Source organism: Dipodomys merriami, unplaced genomic scaffold, assembly GCF_024711535.1.
Source record: "Dipodomys merriami isolate MVZ:Mamm:240054 unplaced genomic scaffold, mDipMer1.0.p SCAF_8, whole genome shotgun sequence".
Taxonomy (NCBI): Eukaryota; Metazoa; Chordata; class Mammalia; order Rodentia; family Heteromyidae; genus Dipodomys; species Dipodomys merriami.
In genome coordinates, this window is record NW_027206401.1 from 56,803,117 (window position 1) to 56,825,479 (window position 22,363).

Sequence of the window (22,363 nt, forward strand, 5' to 3'; positions counted from 1 at the left end):
AGCGCCACTTCCAGCTTTTTTCTTTTTGCTTATGTGGTGCTGAGGAATCGAACCCAGGGCCTCATGCATGCAAGGCAAGCACTGAGCCACCTTCCCAGCCCCATGCACACATTCTTAAACTCAGAGATTTTCAGATACTACCAGGATATAAAGAATAAAAGTTTAGCATTTTCTTGGCACTTCCACACTAATCACTTCATTTTCAAACAGACTGGTGACCCAAACATTTATACAACACTGCAATTTACAGAGGATCCAACAATTTTTGGTCTCATTCAATTTTCTCAACAATCCAATGAGAGACACATAATACCTCCTATATGTTCAGTACATGTTTGATTACTCCTATTTCACAGAACAAAGGTTGAAAAGAGTCTCTTTTGAAACACTAAGCATATCATTAAGTACCTGCTCAGAATCACAGTGTTAAGTAAAGTCTTCTTGTGTCTCACCCTTGGACCTGCAGTAAGGTCATATTCTCAGCTGCCCTTACTACATAGCTCTGCATTCACATTTGCTGGTGGAGTGTGTGGCTTGTTAACGGCCTGTCATGTACCACACATACACTGGTGGAGGCTTGCGACAAGGAACGGTCTGCTGTCACTGGTGCCGGCACTGAGCATCTGCTCAGGGTGAAGGTGCAGTCACATCCAAGTGAGCCCTGCCGCCGATGCTGAGCTATGCATGCCATGTGTCATTTGGTGGACCAAAGAGGATTTTGAATCTGGTTCAAAGTCGTCTTAAAAAGCTATTAATAACCCAGGTGCTGGTGGCTGACATCTGTTATACAAGCTACTCAGGAGGCTGAGATCTGAGGATCATGGTTCAAAGCCAGCCCTGGCAAGAAAGTCCGTGAGACTCTTATCTCCGATTAAACACCAAAAGCCAAAAGTGGAGTTGTGGCTCAAGTGGTAGAGCACTGGGCTTGAGCAAAATAGCTCAGGGACAACACTCAGGCCCTGAGTTCAAGGCCTAGGACTGGAGATGTGGCTTGAGTGGTAGAGTACCAGCTGGGAGAAATAATGCTGAGCAAGAGCTTGAGGCCCTGAATTCAAGTCCTACACATTTAAACAGCTGTCAATAGTAAATTAGCTTAATTATAAGATTTTCTAGTGGAAATCTTAATAATTATAGGGACAATTTCAACTCATTTGTATTTTTTGTGCTACTGCATACATAATTGTAGTGTGAAATTTGTCTTTTGTGTGATTAGTCATTTGAAGTGGAGCAAACTATAGAACTGAATGAATGTATTGATCTATTCCTTTGTGTATTTGAAACTTCTTGAGGCCCCCCTCTGTCCTGGCACAAGACAGAATAGCACAGTGCCAGCCCCCCAGAAGCTGTCAGACCTGACGAACACAGCACCCAAACCAGAAGTGTAAACGCTGCTGCAGTGGAATCACAAAATGGTCTGAGAAGACTTTAAGGGAACCATCCTTGCCAGTCCTGAAGCTAGAACTCAGGGCCTGGGCATTGTCCCTAAGCTTTTGTGCTCAAGGCTAGTGCTCTACCACAAGAAGAGCCACAGCTCCACTTCCAGCTGTTTTTCTGCTTAATTGGAGATAAGAGTCTCACAGACTTGGCCTGGGCTGGCTTTGAACCTCGATCCTCAGATCTCAGCCTCCTGATTTCAGCTGGATTACCAGCGTGAGTCATTGGAGCCTGACTAGGAATTTAGTTTTTATTTCTACTTGATAGCTTCAGTTTTCTCAGGAAGATATTAGTGGAGAGCAAATGCATAGCTGCTCTATTTGCCACTGTGAGCAGGGAAACTCACGCCGTTCTGTCTAGGGATCCAGTCCAAAGGACTTTTAAAGTAAAAAGACAGAAGTGCATTAGAGGTAGAACCCAGAGTGGAGCACTGAGTATGTGGAAATGCTTTTAGAGAATTAGAATTACAGGTGGCGTGGAAACCTGGTGCATGTGGAAACATGGAGTCTCTTCAACTACATGGCTAATTGGTTAGAAGTCAAACGAAATGTCCTTCTGTATGCATATAAACTTTGAGCTCCTTATCATCTGTTGTTAGGCTCTGCAAATATGTCCTATACACTATACTCTATTTATATGAGAAATAAAGCAGTAGGTATAAAAGAAAACAGCACATTAGGGCCATTTCCCCCAAAGGGTCTATGGCACCTTTGCTTTGCTCAGGTCTCCACATTTCTAAGACCTAGGATTTTTTTTAACTTAGTTCTTTTAAAGAGATGAGTTTATATTTAAGCATGTCTTTGAGGATTTAACTAACAAGTATATGTGAGTTCATTCTTACTTACAAACATCAAAGATTATCAGAAGGTGTACCAGCTGGTTTCGTCATTCTCATGGCCTGAGAGAATGGTAGGGCTGTTTGGGTTAAGAATAGTTTCAAACCAGATACTGTGCATTTTATGTAACAGGTCTGCTACCTGTAATGATAAATGATGAAGTACCATTGCTGAGTGCCATTGCTGAGGAGCATGTGCTAGTACCTGTGACCCCAGGTTCTACTTCTAGTCAAGAGTACTGCTAGGGAGATTCTTGCAGGCATATTATCCGTTGACCACTCGTTCTCATGTATTCACGTAGTTTTAGACTTTAACCTAGACTTTGCACATCTTATCTTTCATTGTTTAGCTTTAGGAGAATCTACTTTTTTTCTTCCTTTCTTGATCTTTTCCTGCACATAACTTTTTTTTTTTTTCACAACATGTCTGAGACCAAGCGTCCCTGGCTGCTACAGAGGTATAGCAGACAGATATAGTTAAGAAACAACCTTAATTTAAGCAGGGGGAATGACAACACAGCATTTAGCAGCTATAGTTTAGTCTAAATCCTGCTGTTCCTGCACATAACTTTATTTCATTTCAGGAACTGTTTCATGACATTTGGTTTTATATGCTCACTTCTCCCCAGCTAGATCTTTTATGTCTTTTTATTTAGGACATTGCTATTCCCACCCAGATATTCCTTTCTCATTGCTTTATATTTTAAAAGCAATTTTCATCAGGATGAATATGGTAGGCAGTTTTCTAAGCAGCAGGTTTCTTGCTTAAAAGAGTGTTCAAATGTTTCTACATAAAACATTTAAAAGTTTCTGTTGTGTGTGCACAATAAATGATTGAGTTTTGACAGTATCAAGAGAAGGCTGTGGAGAGCAGACAAAACTCCTTGAGCTCTGGATATTGCACTTTGGTCAAGGGACACAAAGAAATAAAAAAGCAAAGGGAAGGCTCTACACCCCGACTCAGACCTGCAGTCCATTGAAGGATCGAGGTTCCAAGTCAGCCTGAGTAGAAAAGTCCTTGGGACCCTATCTCCAATTAACCACCACCACCAACAAAATAAAACCAAACCAAACAAAAAAACCCATGCTGGATGAGAGGCATGGCTCATGTGGTAGAGCACCAGCCTTGAGCTGAGTGCCCCTAACCCTGAGGTGAAGCTCCAGTACACACACACACACACACACACACACACACACACACACACACACACACACACACACACACACACACACACACACACACACACACACACACACACACACACACACACACACACACACACACACACACACACACACACACACACGTTCCTCACAATTTGAAGATTGAGAAGCCCAAGATGAAGTGCTGCTGCAGGCCTTCTGTCTGGTGAAGGCCTCACTGCTGGCTCTGTAGTTAGCTGTTTGCCTCTGTGTCTTCCTGAGGCAGATGGACAGCTCCAATGTAGTGACATTGTCTGAGGGCAAGACCTCCACGTGGCCCTGTCGGGAGACCCAGGCATCCCCGTGCCTGATGCGCTCACTGAGCCTAGCCATCTGATGTCAAGTCAAAGGTGCTTCTTGGCCTTCAGTCTCCAGCAGAGCCCAGACTAAAACAATGCCCTGCCCAGCCTCCCAGCCCCTTCCACAGCCCTTCTTCTCTTTCATCCTCAGCACAGCTCTTACTTTTGTTTTACTTTTTCCATCAACCCGTCGCTCCTATTGTTTGCGTGCTCTGAGCTCTATAGTTTGTTATTATGTACTGTTACTTTATACAATAGGCACTTTAGGTAATTCGTGGACACATGCTACGGTGTAGATGTAGAGAGAGGACTGCACTAGATGAGGAGGCCAGGAAGGAACATTGGCGATACAGCACGAAGAGGGCAGAGAAGAGCATGGACCCTAGGCTGGAGGCAGGATGTGATGCGATGGGCAGCCTCCTCCAGGCTGCTACGGCCTATGATCGTCGTCTTCATTTTTGTATTTACTGGCATTCGTGGTACTGCATCACCTTCCATTTGTGCTTCTTCAAGTGTTCCCCCTCATCCGTTCTCCAATTCCATCCTCACGAGGACTGGGTCTGAAGGCCCCACTGAGTCACGAGGAGACGCCAGCCCCTCACTTAGGGCTTTGGTCCAGGTCGATCGTGGTGTTTTCTCTCTTCTCTGCAGGACTTGGCCTTTTCGCTGGAGGAAAGGCAGCAGCTGAACATCCACGGGCTCCTGCCTCCCTGCTTCGTTTCCCAGGAGATCCAGGTCCTGAGGGTGGTGAAGAACTTCGAGCGCCTCAGCTCTGACTTTGACAGGTGACGCTTTCCCGAACAGGGGTTTGGCCAACTGTCCTTGTCCTTTCCCTTTCCCTGGGCCCTGATTTGAGAAGTTGAACATTGAGAATTTGCTGACACACAGTGTTGCTTAAGAAGTCTACAGTAACATTTGAATAAAACAAACAAAAAAACCTTAACTGTATTCTCAGGGAGATCACCTTTTTCTTAGAATGAAATTGTTACAAACTTAATGATCAGGAGCTGGGAGGTATGGCTCAAGTGGTAGAGCACTAGCTTTGAGTGATAAAGTCAAGGGAGAACACAAGGCCCCAAGTTCAAGCCCCAGTACTGGCGGCAAACCAATAAAAGATCAGCAAATGCCATACTACGCTGAGAAAAACTGGTGAAAGTTGCTTCTTATTACCTTGGAGTGGAGAGCTGGGCTTTGCAATCATCCAGGCCCAGGAGTGAGGGTGAGTCCATCAGAAATGCTGCTAGAGAGAAAAAGGCCTTTTTCAGTTTATCTACCTTAATTATGTGTTTATTTATTTATTGGTACTGATCCTGGGGCTTGAACTCAGGGCCTGGGGAACTATCCCTGAGCTGCTTTTGCTCAAAGCTAAGTGCTCTACCACTTGAGCTACAATTCCACTTCTGGATTTGGGGTGGTTCATTGGAGATAAGAGTCTCAGACTTTCCTACTCACGCTGGCTTTGAATGGTGATCATTAGGTCTTAACCTCTTGAGTAGCTAGGATTACAGGTGTGATTCACTAGCACCTGGCTACATTAGCTATTTTTAAAGTGATATATTGCTATATTGTGATATATATGTATATATATATATATGTGTGTGTGTGTATATATATATATATATATATATATATATATATATATTGCTATACTAATTACCAGTTTGGTTTGTCATTAAAAGGATGAAGTTTTCTTTTTACTTAGTTTAAATTACGCTGTGATATGCTGATATGCTGTGGTTTTCATTTAAAAATAGGAATGGCTGGGTGTCAGTGGCTCACGCCTGTCATCCTAGCTACTCAGGAGGCTGAGATCTCCCAGGCAGGAAAGTCTGTGAGACAGTCTCCAATTAACCACCGGAAAACCACAAGAGGTGCTGTGGCTCAAGTGGTAGAGCACTAGGCTTGAGCTGAAGAACTCGGTGACTCAGGGACAGCTCCCAGGCCCAGAGTTCAAGCCCCACGACTGACCAAAAAAAAACAAAATGAAGTCTCTTGAAGCATTGAATGAAATGCTATTATTTCAGCAATGTTTACCATGTTTGATAGCAAGCAACTTTGTTTCTTCATTCTTTGACATGTTTTACAATATTTCCAATTTCTTTTTCTTTTTTTTTTTTCTTTTGAGGTTCTAGAGTTTGAGCTGGAATCCTATAGGAGCTTGGCAGGCAGACACTTACTGAGTCATGCCTTCAGTCCTGTTTTTTTTTGTTGTTATTTTTCTTTTCTTTTTTTTCCTGGCTAATTTGAAGACAAGGTCTCACCTCCTGCATGATTTGTGCCTGGGTGCAGTCTGCCATGTGTACCTGGGATGGCAGACATGCTCCACTAGGCACAGCTCTCTGTTGAGAGAGGGGTCACTCGAACGTTTCTTCCTGTGCTGTACTTGAACTGCCATCCTCCCCATTCAGTGTTGCAGGAGTGAGCCCAGCCACTGGAACCATGCCTTGTCTGTGTTTTTGACACAGTTTCACTACATGGTCCAGGCTGCCGGTGAACCTGCCATCCTTCCTGAGCTCGGTGGGTGATGGGATTACTGGTGTGTGCCCTCACACCTGCTTGAAGTTGTTCTATGATGTTTATATATATTTTTTCCAGTGCTAAGGATTTAACCTAGGGCCTTGCTCATGCTAGGCCAATGCTCTGCCCTTGAGTTCTACCCCCAGCTCTTGGCGAGCCCAGGTCCTCGTGTAGGCTAGCAAACGTTTTGCCACTGCACTAGTTCCCTGGCCCTGGGTGATTCCCACTGAGTGTCTTCATGCTGGCCTTGAAATCCTGACCCACTTGTTTCAGCCTCAGTGCTGAAATTCAGTGCTATGATTACAAGATACCCAAACATGCCTGGCCTGAGGAGGTGTTGGTCAGCTAGAGAAGTATTTAAACTTGATCGAACGGTTTTAATTCAGGACTTGTTGGTTCTGGACCTCATTGATATCCTGTTCACCAGGTATCTCCTCTTGATGGATCTTCAGGACAGAAACGAGAAGCTCTTCTATAGAGTGCTGCTGTCAGACATCGAGAAGTTCATGCCCATTGTGTACACCCCCACCGTGGGGCTAGCTTGCCAGCAGTATAGTTTGGCGTTTCGGAAGCCAAGGTGTGTACACTTTTATTTATCAACTTACTTTACAGCTAGAGTTTTGCAGGAATTTAAAAAGATTGCATCTTGGAATTGGCATATAAAAGTTGAATATGTCTTATGGTAAATTATATGGCGTACCTCTCTTCCCCCAATTCCCTGTCATGGGGACTTGAACCTAGGGCTTCCACTTTTTCCTTTGCTCCCTCTGAGCTGAGTTTGTAGTCTTTATCTTTCTTAGCTTTATTTGTTTTTGTTTTTTGTATAAGTATACTTGTATTAAGGGGGCTTTCTTAATAGTAAATTATTTGGTGAATTAAAAGACAGACAGTGAGGACAGGGGAATGGGAAAATGGGGGACAGGTTGAGGAGGGCGAGGAAGGTATTGTAGTAAAATATCCACAAATTTGGAAGCCAGGTAGCGTATCTGTTGTATCACTCTCTCAACGTTTCCAAAACAATTTGATATGTAACTAAAAGAATGCATTGTCCGCAAAGAAAGTCAGGCTTGGAAAGTGATTTCTGTATTTTATCTTCTGTGTGCTCCTTTCATGTCATGCTGCTTTTTAATGTGTGTCGGTTGAACTTTGGTTTTGAAGGTTTTCACTAGACTAATCATCATGGCTCCGCTCATAGTTATATAAAGAAAGCCATCTGAAATTGTGTTTGTGGCCTAAGTTTGGGCACTATATTTATTAGGAAGCGAAGTGTGACCATGCTAGGCTGTAAAGATGTCAGTTAGCATGTAGACTGCATTAGTCCCTTCTTAACTGTTATGAAAAGCCTGAAGCTTAGTCACTTTATAAAGAGAGGTTGATTTCGCTTGTAGTTCTGGTGGTTCAGGGACGTGGGGCTAATATCCTGTCAACTCTGGTGAAGCCTCAGGGTGGGTTCATACAGCTGCGGCAGGAGCAGGTGATGGAGTACATTGTTTGAGCATAGGCCATAAAGGACTTTGGAGGGGGGGGAGGTAGGCTTGGGCTCCCACCACTGCATTCTCTATCTTCCGAAAAGTTCCTTCACCACATGTCACCAGCCTAAGCACATCTACTGTGCTCTGCCTCTTTTTTTTTTGGTACCAGTCCTGAGGCTTCAACTCAGGGCCTGGCTGCTGTCCCTAAGCTTTTTGTGCTCATGGTTAGCACTCTATCACCTGAGCCACTGCGCCACTTCTGGCTTTTTGCTGGTTAATTGGAGATAAGCATCTCATGGATTTTTTCTGCTCACGCTGGCTTTGCACGTTGACTCTCAGATGTCAGCCTCCTGAGTAGCCAGGACTGCAGGCATGAGCCACTGGTGCCCAGCTCGTGCCTTTAAGCTCGGACCGAGTCTCAGGATGGAAACTCTGGGGACAAATCATGTCCCAGTCAATAACGTAGATTATTTTTTACTTTTAAGCTAAAGTTAATGCGTGTCTTTTGAACTTTTTCAACTTCAATAGAGGTTGTTCCAAAATATCAGCCAGAAAGTGAATTTGGTGGGTGCACTTGGGAGGGAAAATTAAGGGTTAACCGTACTCTTAGTACTTTTCTCATCATGCTTTTTCATATAGACATATGATATAAATATTATAAGTTCTATATACATGCATGTCTACTTATATATGTTATACACACACATATATGTACACTTTCCTGTGGCCAGATGTTTACTTTTTATTTTGAATATGCTATTAAAATCTGGCTAGGTAAGCAAAAACAAATTCTTATGTGAATAACTCCTCTTGGCATTTCCTTCCCAAAGATAAATGCTGGCACACCTGCTTGTGGGGTTTGCATGGAATTTCCTGTCTCTGGCATGGATGTTCTTGTGGTGTTCTCCAGATGGAAAGGATGATGGGCGCTGAGATTGTTGCTGAGCTCGTGGAGGTTTTGGTGTTCTCATGTGTGCACAGCATTTTAATTCTTCGAGAATTTCCAGTGTTTGGCAGTTCAGTTTGCTTTGGACACTGCATTTAATTGTGGTTAATTTTTACATGGACGCATGGTTTGGGATGCTAGGGATAATTCTTTTTGTATATTTCTGAAATTCTGAAAAGAATGAGCTACTCAGATTCCTTTGTGAAACTTTTCCTATTAGGCTTCATGCGGATTAATAATACAGAACAGCTAAAGCAGACTTCCATATTCCCTTTGGAAATATTTCAGCCTACTATATTTTTTCCACATGTTCCAAAAACCATCTCTCTTTCTCTCTTTTGAGTTCTTAATATCGATATATTATTTTACCACAATATTAATAACACAATTGATGACACTTCTACTTGTGATGTTTCTAATAGTCTATCAAAGTCAGCTTGATTTCTTCTGTTAGTATCTACTATTTGGTCTCAATTAGTAACAATCTAAAATGAATAGTTGCTTCTTGTTGTTGTTTTATTTGTTTGTTTATTGAGCTGAGGGGTTCCATAAATATCCCAGCCTAGCCTTAAGAATCATAGTGCTTTTGCCTTTGCCTTTCCAGGGCTGGGAAGGCTGGGATTATAGGTATGCAACACAACACCTATCCCTACCCCAAAAGACCATTTTAAAATAAATTATTCCAGCCAGGTGCTGGTGGTTTATACTGCTCAGTAGGCTGAGATTTGAGGATTATGGTTCAAAGTCAGCTTGGCCAAGAAAGTCTGTGAGAGTCTTACCTCCACTGAACCACCAAAAAGCCATGAGCTGTGGCTCAAGTGGTAGCGCACTAGCCTTGAACAAAAAAACCTCAGGGACAGCATCCAGACCATGAGTTCAAGTCCCAGGACCAGCACACACACACCAAAAAATTAATTAAAATGAACTATTTTAGTATTGCTCATGCTACTTAGGATGAGTGTTATTTCCTGTTTCATAGACATTGTAACTTGCTATGCTTTTATTCATTCACATAGGAAAACATAAAGCATTTAATATACTTTTTATTTCTCTTACTGGGTAACTGTTCTGACAGATAATTTCTTTTCTTTTTTTTTGGGTCCGGTCCTGGGGCCTGAACTCTGGGCCTGGGCACTGTCCCTCAGCTCTTCAGCTCAAGGCTAGCTCTCTACCACGTGAACCATAGTGTCACTTCCGGCTTTTTTTCTTTTTGCTTATGTGGTGCTGAGGAATCGAACCCAGGGCCTCATTCATGCAAGGGAAGCGCTCTACCACTGAGTCACCTTCTCAGCCCCCAGATAATTTCTTATAAATAGACTCACACCAAGAAATCAGGCTATGAAAATGGAAAAAAATTTTTTTTTGGTCCGGTCCTGGGGCCTGAATTCTGGGCCTGGACACTGTCCCTCAGCTTTTCAGCTCAAGGCTAGCACTCTACCACCTGAGCCACAGCGCCACTTCCGGCTTTTTTCTTTTTGCTTATGTGGGGCTGAGGAATCGAACCCAGGGCCTCGAGCATGCAAGGGAAGCGCTCTACCACTGAGCCACCTTCCCAGTCCGAAAATAGAAAATTTTGATTGTGTAAAACCTTTGAACTTATACTATACATGTTTAAATGACTTTTAAAGAGTCACTGATTTGATTTTGAGAAACTAATATAATACTAATGGCTTAGTGATAACAATTTTTTTTTTTTTTTTTTTTGTCGGCCGTGGGGCTTGAACTCTGGGCCTGGGCACTGTCCCTCAGCGCTTCAGCTCAAGGCGAGCGCTCTACCACTTGAGCTACAGCGCCACTTCCAGTTTTCTGGTGGTTTATTGGAGATAGGAGTCTCATGGTTTCTCCTGCCCGGGCTGGCTTTGAACCGCGATCCTCAGATCTCAGCCTCCTGAGTAGCTAGGATTACAGGCGTGAGCCACCAGCGTCCAGCTAGTGATAACAATTTTTAAGAAAATACAATAAGCACTTCCAAAGTATGATCAGACTAATAATTTTAATTCACCAAATATTAAGTGGAAAAATGTCAAGTGCTGAAATTTTTGAATAAAATCAGAACAAAGCAAAATTAAACAGAGATCTGTCCTACATATTGTCTCAGAATAATTTCTATTTTCAAAGGTTTTTTTCTGTGGATGGAGATTAGGTATAATACAGATAACAGGGGCTGGGAAGGTGGCTCAGTGGTTAAAGCGCTTGCCTTGCATGCCTGAGGCCCTGGGTTCGATTCCTCAGCACCACATAAGCAAAAAAAAAAAAAAAAGAAAAAAGCCGGAAGTGGCGCTGTGGCTCAAGTGGTAGAGCGCTAGCCTTGAGCTGAAGAGCTGAGGGACAGTGCCCAGGCCCAGAGTTCAGGCCCCATGACCGGACCCAAAAAAAAAAAAAAAAAATACAGATAACATGCCTGGCATAATTGTTGACACCAAGTAGAGATTCTTTTTTTATTTTTAATTGTCCTGGGGCTTGAACTTAGGACATGGACACTGTTCCTGAGCTTCTTTGCTCAAGACTAGTTCTTTTTTTTTTTTTTTTTTTTTTTTGGGTCTGGGCCTGGGTGCTGTCCCTCAGTTCTTCAGCTCAAGGCTAGCACTCTACCACTTGAGCCACAACACCACTTCCGGCTTTTCTCTTTTTGCTTATGTGGTGCTGAGGAATTGAACCCAGGGCCTCATGCATGCAAGGCAAGTGCTGTACCACTGAGCTACCTTCCCAGCCCTTCAAGACTAGTTTTCTACCACTTGAGCCACAGCTCCACTTTCATCTTTATGGTGGTTTATTGGAGATAAAAGTCTCAAGGACTTTCCTTCCTGGGCTGTCTTTGAATCACGATCCTCAGATCTCAGCTTCCTGAGTAGCTAGGATTTCAGGTATGAGCCACTGGTACCTGGCATGATTCTTTAAATAGAGAATTTTTTGTTGTTGTGGGGCTTGAACTTGGGGCCTGGGCAGTGTTCTTGAGCTCTTTTGCTCAAGGGTAGCTCTCTATCACTTTAATCATAGCTCCACTTCCTAGAATTCCTTCTTATGTTTTGGTAGTACTTGAGTTTGAACTCAGGGCTTCTACTTGTTAGGCAGGTGATCTACCACTTGAGCCACACCTCAAGCTGTTTTTTGCTTTCTTTATTTCTCAGATAGGGCTTTGCATTTTTATTTGGGACAGCCTTTGACCATAGTGTACTTGATCAGCTAGTGTTCTATCTCCTCCAGCCTGGCCTTTTTTTAAAAAAATTATTATTTTTTTTAATTGTGAAAATACTGTATAGAGGGGTAACAATTACATGGGCAAGATAATGAGTACATTTCTTACCAAGCATTGTAGCCTCCTCCTTTGTTTCCCCTTCCCATCCATTCCATCCTCCCCCACCCCCCTACCCAATCCTCCTCGCCCTGTCCCCCGCAAAGTTGTAAAGTTCATTTTCGACATAACGACTTGTACATCTCATTGTTGCAATGGGTCCACCTATATCCCTATTTAAACGATTTGTTTTTCCCCTTCCCCTCCACAAATTATACCAACATGAAATACAGTGAAAGCAGGGGTTATACTGTGGGGGAGGGACCAGCCTGGCCTTTTGCTGGTTATGTTGGAGATGGTCTTTTCTGCCTTGGCTGTCTTTGAACTGTGATCCTGTAGATGTTAGCCTCCTGAATAGCTAGGAGTATAGATATGAGCTGCTGGTACCCTTAGTTAGAGATAATTAGAAAAAAATTTATTGTCGTTCATTATGGAGATATAATGTAGGTGATGATTTCCTGAATGGTTATTTCAAATTTTTTGAGCAGGATAAATCTTACATTTATTTTAAAAATATATATGAAAACTAAAAAAAAAAAAAAAAATATATATATATATATATATATATATATATATATATATATGATACTAAGAAGAATGAAGTAGAGTCTTCTATATCCTCAACACTGGGACACTGGGAATTCAGCGTGTGCCCAGAAGTCACTTAAAATACCAAAGTATCTTCTTTCCTAAGCATTGCCTTAAGTAGGAAAAATGTGGAGAATGGAAAAAATGTAGACACTACTCAAACATCAGCTTTATACATCAGGATCTGAGAACTGTCTAAATTTATTCAGAGACATATAAATCTTTCTAGCAGGGCAGTGAACAGTATCTTTTACTGTAAAAAGCCCTTAAAAATATCAAGTAACAGCTCTGTCTTCATCTTCAGACGTTACCTGTGGAAAGCTTGAGTGGAAATGTAAGGTTCAGCTCCAGAATTACTTTTCCTCCCAGCTGCATGGCTCGAGCAGGTGTGCGGGAGGGCAGGGTGGGGTGGGGGGTAGTTTTAGCTCAGGTGGTGTTGATGAAGACATGGAAATTGAGCCCTCGTTTCCCCAGCTTTAAGAAGAGTGCATTGCATTCTTCCTTACTAAAAATAAAAACAAAATTGTAAATGGAGGCAGTGGTTCTCACATCATCTCGTATCATATTTCCGGGTCACATCTGGAATATTCTTTTGGATGCTGTGGTTTGGATGGGTCAGCAGCACATTTGGATGTGTATAGACAGGGTGACTGTAGCGGTGACAGGTACTGAAGACTCTCATAGGAGCAGCAGATGAAGGAAGTAGACATGCTGAGTGCAGAACCTCCAGATGTTTTTAATGCAGAACACCTGTTTGCATGGTGTGGCTTCAGCATGTTGAGCGAATGCCACGAGGTGGAAGTTACGGCCAGGACACAGAGGCCCCCAGAACTTTTCTGCCCCCAGAACTTTTCTGCTCATTTCTCCCGCTCTGGAATGGAGTGCTTTGGCCCTCATCCTTGGAAAGAGTTAAGCGGTTCAAGTTATCATCAACTGTGCACGTTGTAAGTGATATTCTTGCGTGGAGTGTGACTATAAAACCATTGAATTTTTAAGTCACTTTTAAGTAGAAAATTCTATGGTTGTTTTGAAAAGTAAAAGTAATTTCAGCAATCTGTAATATATCCTACAGTATGACTAACTCACATCGGGTCAAATAACTGTTTTCACATACAGGAAGGTTTTAGTTACATCTTTTATCACAATCTTAAGAATAAATTATATATATATATATATATATATATATATATATATATATATATATATATATATATATTCCTACCCTAGCTTGCTTTGAACCATGGTCCTCAGATCTCAGCCTCCTGAGTAACTAGTATTACAGATGTGAGCCACCAGCACCTGGCTAAGAATAAAGAATATATTTTTAAACAAGAGAAGCTTTTTTTTCTATGCTGGCTTTGAACATGAAATCTCAGATTTCAGCCTCCTGAGAAGCTAGGATTTACAGGTATGAACCACTGGCATCTGACTAAAACAAGAGGATTTTAATGACCTGCTTATTAGAATTCTTACTCAATTCCTGAAACCAGCACATATATACACACACATGCACTTGCATACACACACTCACCCACACTTACCTGTCAGTTTGCCTATTATATCCTGGATATAGGGTTTGTTTTCAACATATTTCTCCTCTAAAATAGGTTTATTAGAGACTTGTGGAGTCTAATTTTCTCATTAGAAGAAATGGCATCATTCTTTTGACTTTTATATGCCTTTTCATACTATGTGTTAGTATATGCTTGTAAAATCTCACTTTTCTTGATGTGTTTTTCCTAATTTAGCTAGCAGAGAGATGATTACAGAAAATCTTCTCTAAGACAATGCTAATCCCCACGTTCCCAGTGTCCCCAGCTGACCGCTGCCCCTGCAGAGAGGGTTTTAAGAGAAGGAGCTGGGAGAGATTTCCTTCGCGATCTTTGCCAAGATCCCCGCCTCCCCAGGCTTCCCCTACCTACTTCAGAAAGCTCAACTGTCCGTGCTCACAGCTTTTTTAACAACATAGTCTATATTTCCTATAGGCTACTTTTTTTTTTTTCCTTTCTGGTCCTGGGGCATGAACTCAGGGCCTGGATGCTGTCCCTGAGCTTTGTACTCCAGGTTAGCACTCTTCTACTTGAGCCACAACTTAACTTCTGGCTTTTTGGTGATTTATTGGAGATGAGGGACTCTTGGACTTTCCTGCCTGGCCTGGCTTAAAACCATGATCTTCAGATTTCAGCCTCCTGAATAGCTAGGATTACAGGTGTAAGCCACCAGTGCCCAGTCTTCACACTATTGTTACTACTACTACTACTACTATTACTACTGCTATTACCACTACTACCACTACTATTGTTATTATTGCCAGTTCTGGGCTTGAACTCTGGGCTTGGATGCTGACCCTGAGCTCTTTTTTTGCTCAAGACTAGCGCTCTACCACTTTGAGCCACACCACCACGTCCAGCTTCTTCACTGATTAATTAGAGATAAGAGTCTCACAGACTTTTCTGCCCAGGCTGGCTTCGAACCATGATCCTCAGATCTCAGCCTCCTGAGTAGCTAGGATTACAGCCGTGAGCCACTGGCTTCCAGCTCTTCACATTACTTAAAAATAAAAAGTGAAAAAGACTTCATGTAAAATCCTTTCTTGTGTATCTTGATTTTACATTTATTTAGAAATAATAGTCTTCAAAGACACAACTGCCCAATAAATAAGTGGGCTAAAGACTTAAAGAGAAACTTCTCTGAAGAGGAAAGAAGGATGGCCAATAGACACAGGAAGAAATGCTCAACCTCCCTAGCCATAAAAGAAATGCAAATCAAAACAGCATTAAGATACCACCTCACCCCAGTTAGAATGACTATAATCAAGAACTCTAATAACAACAGATGCTGGAGGGGATGTGGACAGAAAGGAACCTTACTTCATTGTTGGTGAGAGTGTAAACTTGTTCAACCACTTTGGAAAGTAGTATGGAGGGTCCTCAAAAGACTCCACATAGAGCTCCCCTATGACCCAGCAATCCCACTTTTGGGCATTTACCCAAATGTTCACAAACAAGACCACACTAAAGCTACCAGCACAACTATGTTTATTGCAGCATTATTTACTATAGCTAAGATATGGAACCAACCCAGATGCCCCTCAGTAGATGAATGGATCAAGAAAATGTGGTATATATACACAATGGAATTCTATGCCTCCATCAGAAAGAATGACATTGCCCCATTTGTTAGGAAATGGAAAGACTTGGAAAAAATTATATTAAGTGAAGTAAGCCAGGCCCAAAGAAACATAGGTCCCATGGTTTCCCTTATTTGCAATATCTAGTATATGTCTGAGTCAAGCAGAAAAGGTCAGATAAGTTGATGTTAGGGAAATGAACCCTAAGATATGTATTCAAATGTTTTTTTTCTTTCATGCAATTATTTCTAACACATTTATAAGATTATTTCTTCGTTGCTTTGTATGTCCCTCCCCCACAGTATAACCCCTGCTTTCACTGTATTTGATGTTGGTATAATTTGTGGAGGGGAGGGGAAGGGGAAAAAACAAATCGTTTAAATAGGGATACAGGTGGACCCATTGCAACAATGAGATGTACAAGTCGTTATGTAGAAAACTAACTTTACAACTTTAGTGCGGGGTGGGGGCTGGAGGGGAGGCTTGTGGGGGAGGGGAAACAAAGGAAGAGGCTACAATGCTTGATAAGAAATGTACTGGTTACCTTGCCCATGTAATTGTAACCCCTCTGTACAGTATTTTCACAATAAAAAAAAGAAATAATAGTGATATATGGAGACAGTCAGAATATGTAGTAGTATCTGTTTTTAAAATGTGTTCATTTTATAAATTGAGAAACAACCATTCTCAGGCAGTAAGGGCTAGAAATGGGACTTGAACTTGTGTTTTCTTCACTTGCAATCTCCTGCAGTAGGCAGAGTGCTTCAGAGAAACTGCAGTAGACTGCATGTCCCTGTGTGTGCGTGCGTGCACATCTATACGAGTGTGTGTGTGTGCCTGTGCCTGTGTGCATGTGTGTGTATGAGTGTGTATATGTGTGTGTGCCTGTGTGTGTGTGTGGAAGTGTGGTGTGGGGAGACTTCACTTAGTGACTTGGCCTGTGGTATGATGGAGGCCCTGGGCCCGCCAGCTGCGGGCAAGTGGAGGACAGGGAAAGCCAGTGCAGTGGTGTCTGAACAGCATCCTGGCACCCAGCCTTATGTAGTCTGCCTTTTAGCCCCATTGGCCTGGATGTGGTGGAGCTAACCTGCTGTCCAGAGGAGCCCAGCTGTCTCCCCTCACAGCTGGAGGTGGACTGACTGCTAATTAATCACTCTACGCTAAAACATAAAACAAAGCAGTCTACCTATTTAAATAATGATCTCCTCTAAGAATCACCATCACAGAAAGGTCTAGAATCTCTGACAGAGTCAAGTTCTGCTCATATCCACAGTGACACTGTGGCATTGTCTTCGAGAAATTACGTTTCTACTTTGAGTCTGAGCTGTTCAGAGAATCATACAGCTTCCTGGACAGTTCCCTAATAATTAATACTTCCCTTATTAATTATTACCCTCTTATTAATTATTCATTCCTTATTAAATTCTGCTTTTCAAAAGTTAAAACCATGTGTTCATTACCGTGGATTATACTGGAGTGTTTATAGGGGAAGAGTTTCATATTTTGCTTTCAGAAAGAGCTTAATCCTAATAACTATTTCATGAGAATGTTTCTATACTGTATAGGTACTTCTTAAAATTTCCAACACTAATTAGATTTAACATTTAAACCTAGGTTTATAAACTGCCAAACAGCACTGTTTATTTAATCACTAAAATTTCCAAAAGGCTCATGTTGTGTTCTTCCCAACTGTACCATTTCTTGAATTTTTTGGCTGATTTTTTTGTGCTCATTATTTTCTTCCTTTCCTTTCTCAGAAATTTATTGGGTGTCCACTGCATGCCAGACACTCTACTAAACATTGACTAAAAGTAAATAAAAGTATTTCCTGCCACTGTACAGTGTGCATGGTATTTCAGTGAGCCAAGAAAGGCATGATTAGAATTTGTGTTATGGAAGAAATGAATAGAGGGCAGTAATAAACAATAAATATGTGACAAAGAGAAAAGGAAAATAACCAACCTGGGGACTGGAGGCATGGCTCAATGAATAGAGCCCCAGCCAATGAATGAAAGCATCAGGAATGGAGTTTGAGTCCTGGTCTCAGAACTTAAAAGAAGAAGAAGAAGAAAAAAAAAAAAGGCAAGAAACAGTGCCCAGGCAATTTCTTTTCAGCGTGTAGTTGAGGATCTGTCTTTTGGGAGGTAAGATTTTTAGCTGTCAGTTGTAGGACGCACAGTCAGCTTGTAAAAAATAAAAACAAAAAGCCATTTGAGACCGAGGGAGCATGGTTTGGGAAAGGCCGTGGCACTGAGCCATGAGAGGTAGGCGGGAGTCACACGTGTCACACGCGTGTGTGACTCTGGTGTGTCATGCAGCGCTGGATTATAACTCTTAATCCACTTGGAAAGCCATGGAGCAGTTAGGAGCAGGAGAATAATGATTGCATTCACTTAATGTTTGAAATGGTGATGGCAGCAGCAGCTTCTACACAGACAGAAGACTGGAAATGAGAGGAGGGAGCCTGAGGCCCGTCTCCCCAGCCCTAAGCACTTAATCCTCTTAGGAAGCCACGCGGGCAGTAAACTAACACCTTAACCAGTCTGTGCTGGAGAGGGTGTGGGACTTTAATCCTAGCATCTTTCTTTTGACTGTAAACACACCGGCAAGATACAAAATCTGCTATACTTGAGCACCTCACACGTGTGCAGGCTTAGCACAGTTTGTCTGTTTGTGCCGGTCCCAGAGCTTAAACTCAGAGCCTGAGTTCTGTGCCTGAACTTTTTCACTCAAGGCTGGTGCTTTACCACTTGAGCCACAGCTCCACTTTTGGCTTTTTGCTGATTCATCAGAGATGAGTGTCTCATTGACTTTCCTGCCCTGATTGGTTTCCAACCTCAGTTCTCAGATCTCAGTCTCCTGAGTAGCTAGGATGACAGGTGTGAGCCACTGGGCCCAGCTAGTTCACATGTTTTGTAACCCAGTCTCTCCGCTTGTGAGCTCACCCTGTTTCCCTGAACACACTTGTCCTGAATCAACACTTCTTTCCCTATAGGAAGAGCCAACTAGATCTTGTTTTTTTTTTTTTTCCTTTGTTTTCCTGGCACTAAATATTGCTCAGATCATTTCTGAGCGCCTATTTGTTCATTCAGAGCACTGTGAACACCGAAGTCAGCCTGCACTATAGCTTCTGAGCTGGGCCTTCTTTCTCTATGCTCCGCTCTCACCGGGGGATCTGGCTGAGTCTCTCCCAGGAATGTAAACTCTGTGAATTCACCGGCTCACTCTCTCACGTCCATGGACTAAATGGATACCTCTTGTTCACTAGGATGCATCCCTTTTCCATCTGCATAGCTCAGCTCAGTCGTCTGCTCTCCCTGCCAGGACACCAGCGCAGGGTGATTTGGGGACAGGTTATCTTTTGTTCTAGGTCCTCCTGCTCCAAGTCTGGACCTGTGGCTCAGCTTGCTGTTCTGGAAGTTACTACTCACGTTTCTAACAGAATGTGGCACATAGGGGGCCCCAGGACCCATTTCCACCCAGCACCCCAGTTCCCAGGCTAGCCCACGTCTCAGTCGCCCAGTCCCAGAACCTCATGGGTATTTGGGCTTTCTTCCTCTCTTCTCCTTCCCTTAGTCTTGACTGTTTAACCTTGTCATCTTCGGCTGCCTCTCTCTGACACCTGCTGCTGCTTTTAGTAAAGTGGAGCCTCTTGTTTCTTTCTGAGCCACATGGATGCATTTTCATCCTTGAAAATGATCAGAGACGAGTGGGTTCTCCAAAAGGTGAATTTAATTACCATACTGCCCACAGTGAACTCGCTGAGGCTGTCCTGTGCCCCGTGGATACGCCCAGACTTCCCATCCAGACATCGGAGGAGTTTGTCACCTTTCTGCCTTCATTTTGATCTTTCCTGCTCCGTCACGCAGAGTTGACTTTTCCTTGCCCCGTGTCCTACCGCTCGCATGGAGTCCAGCCCCACCACCCAGGGTCCCTGACTTTCTTTTCTCTCATTGCCCCTTCCAGCCCCCACCCCTTTTATGGTAAATCATTGGATCTGGAGTAGCTAGCATGGTCTTTGCTTAGTGGATGCCTGCCTGGCAGAACAGGAATCATCGTTACCATTCGGGTAATAAATAGCCCAAGGGGTGGGGCACCTGCCAAGAGCGCAAAGGCCAGTGGGAGAATAAGGCCCATTCCACCCCCCACGTGTACGCGCATGTGTACATGCACACACATGTGTGCACACATGTGCATTCATTGCACACAGATACATGCACACAGGTGCGTGCAGACACCTACACACGCACACATGCACATACATACCAGTGTCTCACATTGTTTAGTTATACAGAGATCCATTTGCTGAATCCTTCTCTGAGTTGAAGAAATGTCCTTCCCCTTTCTCAGTGATACACTTTTTCTTATTAGACGAGAACAGAGTCAGTTTTCACTCTTGAACTTGGACAATATTTTGTCTTTTAAAGGTTTGTTTGTTTTCTAACAAGTCACCCCAGTGTTGTGTCAGTTCTTTTTTAATAAGTTAGTGTTAGCCGGGCGCTGGTGGCTCACGCCTGTAATCCTAGCTACTCAGGAGGCTGAGATCTGAGGATCGCGGTTCAAAGCCAGCCCGGGCAGGAAAGACCGCGAGACTCCTATCTCCAATAAACCACCAGAAAACCGGAAGTGGCGCTGTAGCTCAAGTGGTAGAGCGCTCGCCTTGAGCTGAAGAGCTGAGGGACAGCGCCCAGGCCCAGAGTTCAAGCCCCACGACCGACCAAAAAAAAAAAAATAAGTTAGTGTTAATAAATTTAATGAGCAAGTGTGTGAGTGTGTGTGTGTGTGTGTGTGTGAGAGAGAGAGAGAGAGAGAGAGAGAAACAAAGAGAAGAGAGAAAGATCTTAAATGTAGTAAAATTGTAATTCTTAAGCTATAAATTCATTGACTCATTGCCAATCTTTCTTTAAATAGGTGCATTCTTGGTGTGTCACATAAATGATTTAAAAATTCAGCTCAGTTCTGTGATACACTTGAAATTTTATGTCTTATAAAGTGAGCTGTGATGCCACGTCTGTCATCATCAGTGAATATCACATTCATGTTTTATTATTTCAAATGAGTAGTCCTCATACTCTTTTGTTTGCAGATTCCTTAAGAGGATTTTGGAAAATTGTTCTTCTTAACTTGGCATCTAAAGATGTTTAAAATATCTCTGACTGGTTGCAGATTGTAGCCCTCAGCATACTTGAAATACTGCCATTTCAAAAAGAACTGTTACATTTTATTTAAAGGTATCCCAAGGAGTATAATTTTATATATTGTTACCCATTTAAAATATATGAAAACAAACGCTCTTGTCACAGAAATACAGTAACTTTCCTTTCTCTATGTGAATACATATTTGAATTCTGTTCCTATTCACAATTTTAGAGTAACATAGCACATATTAATGCTTGAATGTCTTTTCTTTTTTTCTTTTATTTGTGTCATTCCTGGGGCTTGAACTCAGAGCCTGGGCGCTGTCCCTGAGATTTTTAGCTCAAGGCTCGTACTCTACCACTTGGGCCACAGCCCTACTTCTGCAATTTTGGTAGTTAATTGGAGATCAGATTTTCTTAGCTAGGCTGGCTTTCCTGACAGATTTTCATGACTGGGCTGGCTTCAAACTGTGATTCTAGGATCTCAGCCTCCTGAGTAGTGAGGATTACAGCTGTGAGGCATCCGTGCCCAGCTGCTTTTTTTTTAAAAAGTTATTAAGTAGTTATATAACTACACTGCATCTTGATCCATGTTACCCTTTACAGTGTGCTCCCCCTTTCTCTCCCTCCCATCCCTATCCTCGTTATGGACTTAAATTTTTATATCGTGTGCAAAGTACATAGTTAAAGTTATTTTATAAGGTGTGCATTATAGTGTGCTTCATTTTTTATAATGATTGCATTTGTTCACCCTTCCTCCATTCGTGTGCTCCCCTTATCTCAGCCCCGCCCCCAACACACTTCTGCTTCCTGGTATATTCGTTTTTGTTGATGTTTGTAAGTTGTTTAGAAGTTCATGGGACTCTTCCCCTGAATACACTATCCTTTAGTCAGTTTTTTTTTGGTGTGAATATGCATAAAACTCTGTGTATGACAGCATAGACCCAACTTCCACGTATGAGAATGTGCACCATTTGTCTTTCTGAACTTGACTTACTTCACTTAGCATAACTTTTTCTAGGACTATCCATTTCCCTGCAAATGACAGTATTATTCTTTCTGATTGATGAGTAAAATTCCACTGGGTATATGTGCCACATGCTTTTGATCCATTCATCCATTGTAAGGCATCTAGTCTGTTTCCATAACTTGGCTATCATGAATAGCAGCAATGAACATGGATGTGCAGGTGTCTTTATGGTATCCTGGCTTGTGATATTCTGGGTGGATGCCCAAGAGTGGTATGACTGGGTGGTAGGGAAGATCTGTTTAGTGTTTTGAGGGACCTCCTGTCTGATGTTCAGAGTAGTTGTCCAGTTTGCATTCCCACCAACATTGTGATAGGGTTCCTTTTTTCCCCACATTGCTGTTGTTCAAATTCAGAGTGCTGCAAATCTAACTGGGGTGAGACAGAATCTTAATGCTGTTTTGATTTGCATTTCCTTTATGGCCAGAAAGGTTGAACATTTCCTCATGTGCTTATTGGCCTTTCTTCTCTTTCTGAAAAGT

At 42.5% G+C, this 22,363-nt stretch overlaps 1 protein-coding gene and 1 non-coding gene across 2 annotated transcripts in view; one reads left to right on the forward strand and one right to left on the reverse strand.

Moving 5' to 3' along the window:
- Me1 (malic enzyme 1) overlaps positions 1-22,363 on the forward strand; it is a 106,781-nt gene that overhangs the window by 10,878 nt on the left and 73,540 nt on the right. The window contains exons 2-3 of the mRNA XM_070011038.1: positions 4,423-4,556; positions 6,716-6,865. Of these exons, the coding sequence (XP_069867139.1) occupies positions 4,423-4,556; positions 6,716-6,865 (284 nt within the window). The remainder of the gene's footprint in view (positions 1-4,422; positions 4,557-6,715; positions 6,866-22,363) is intronic.
- On the reverse strand, positions 2,693-2,824 carry LOC138819589 (small nucleolar RNA SNORA63). Its single transcript, XR_011369507.1, has one exon. It is a non-coding gene; the product is annotated as a small nucleolar RNA SNORA63 (small nucleolar RNA).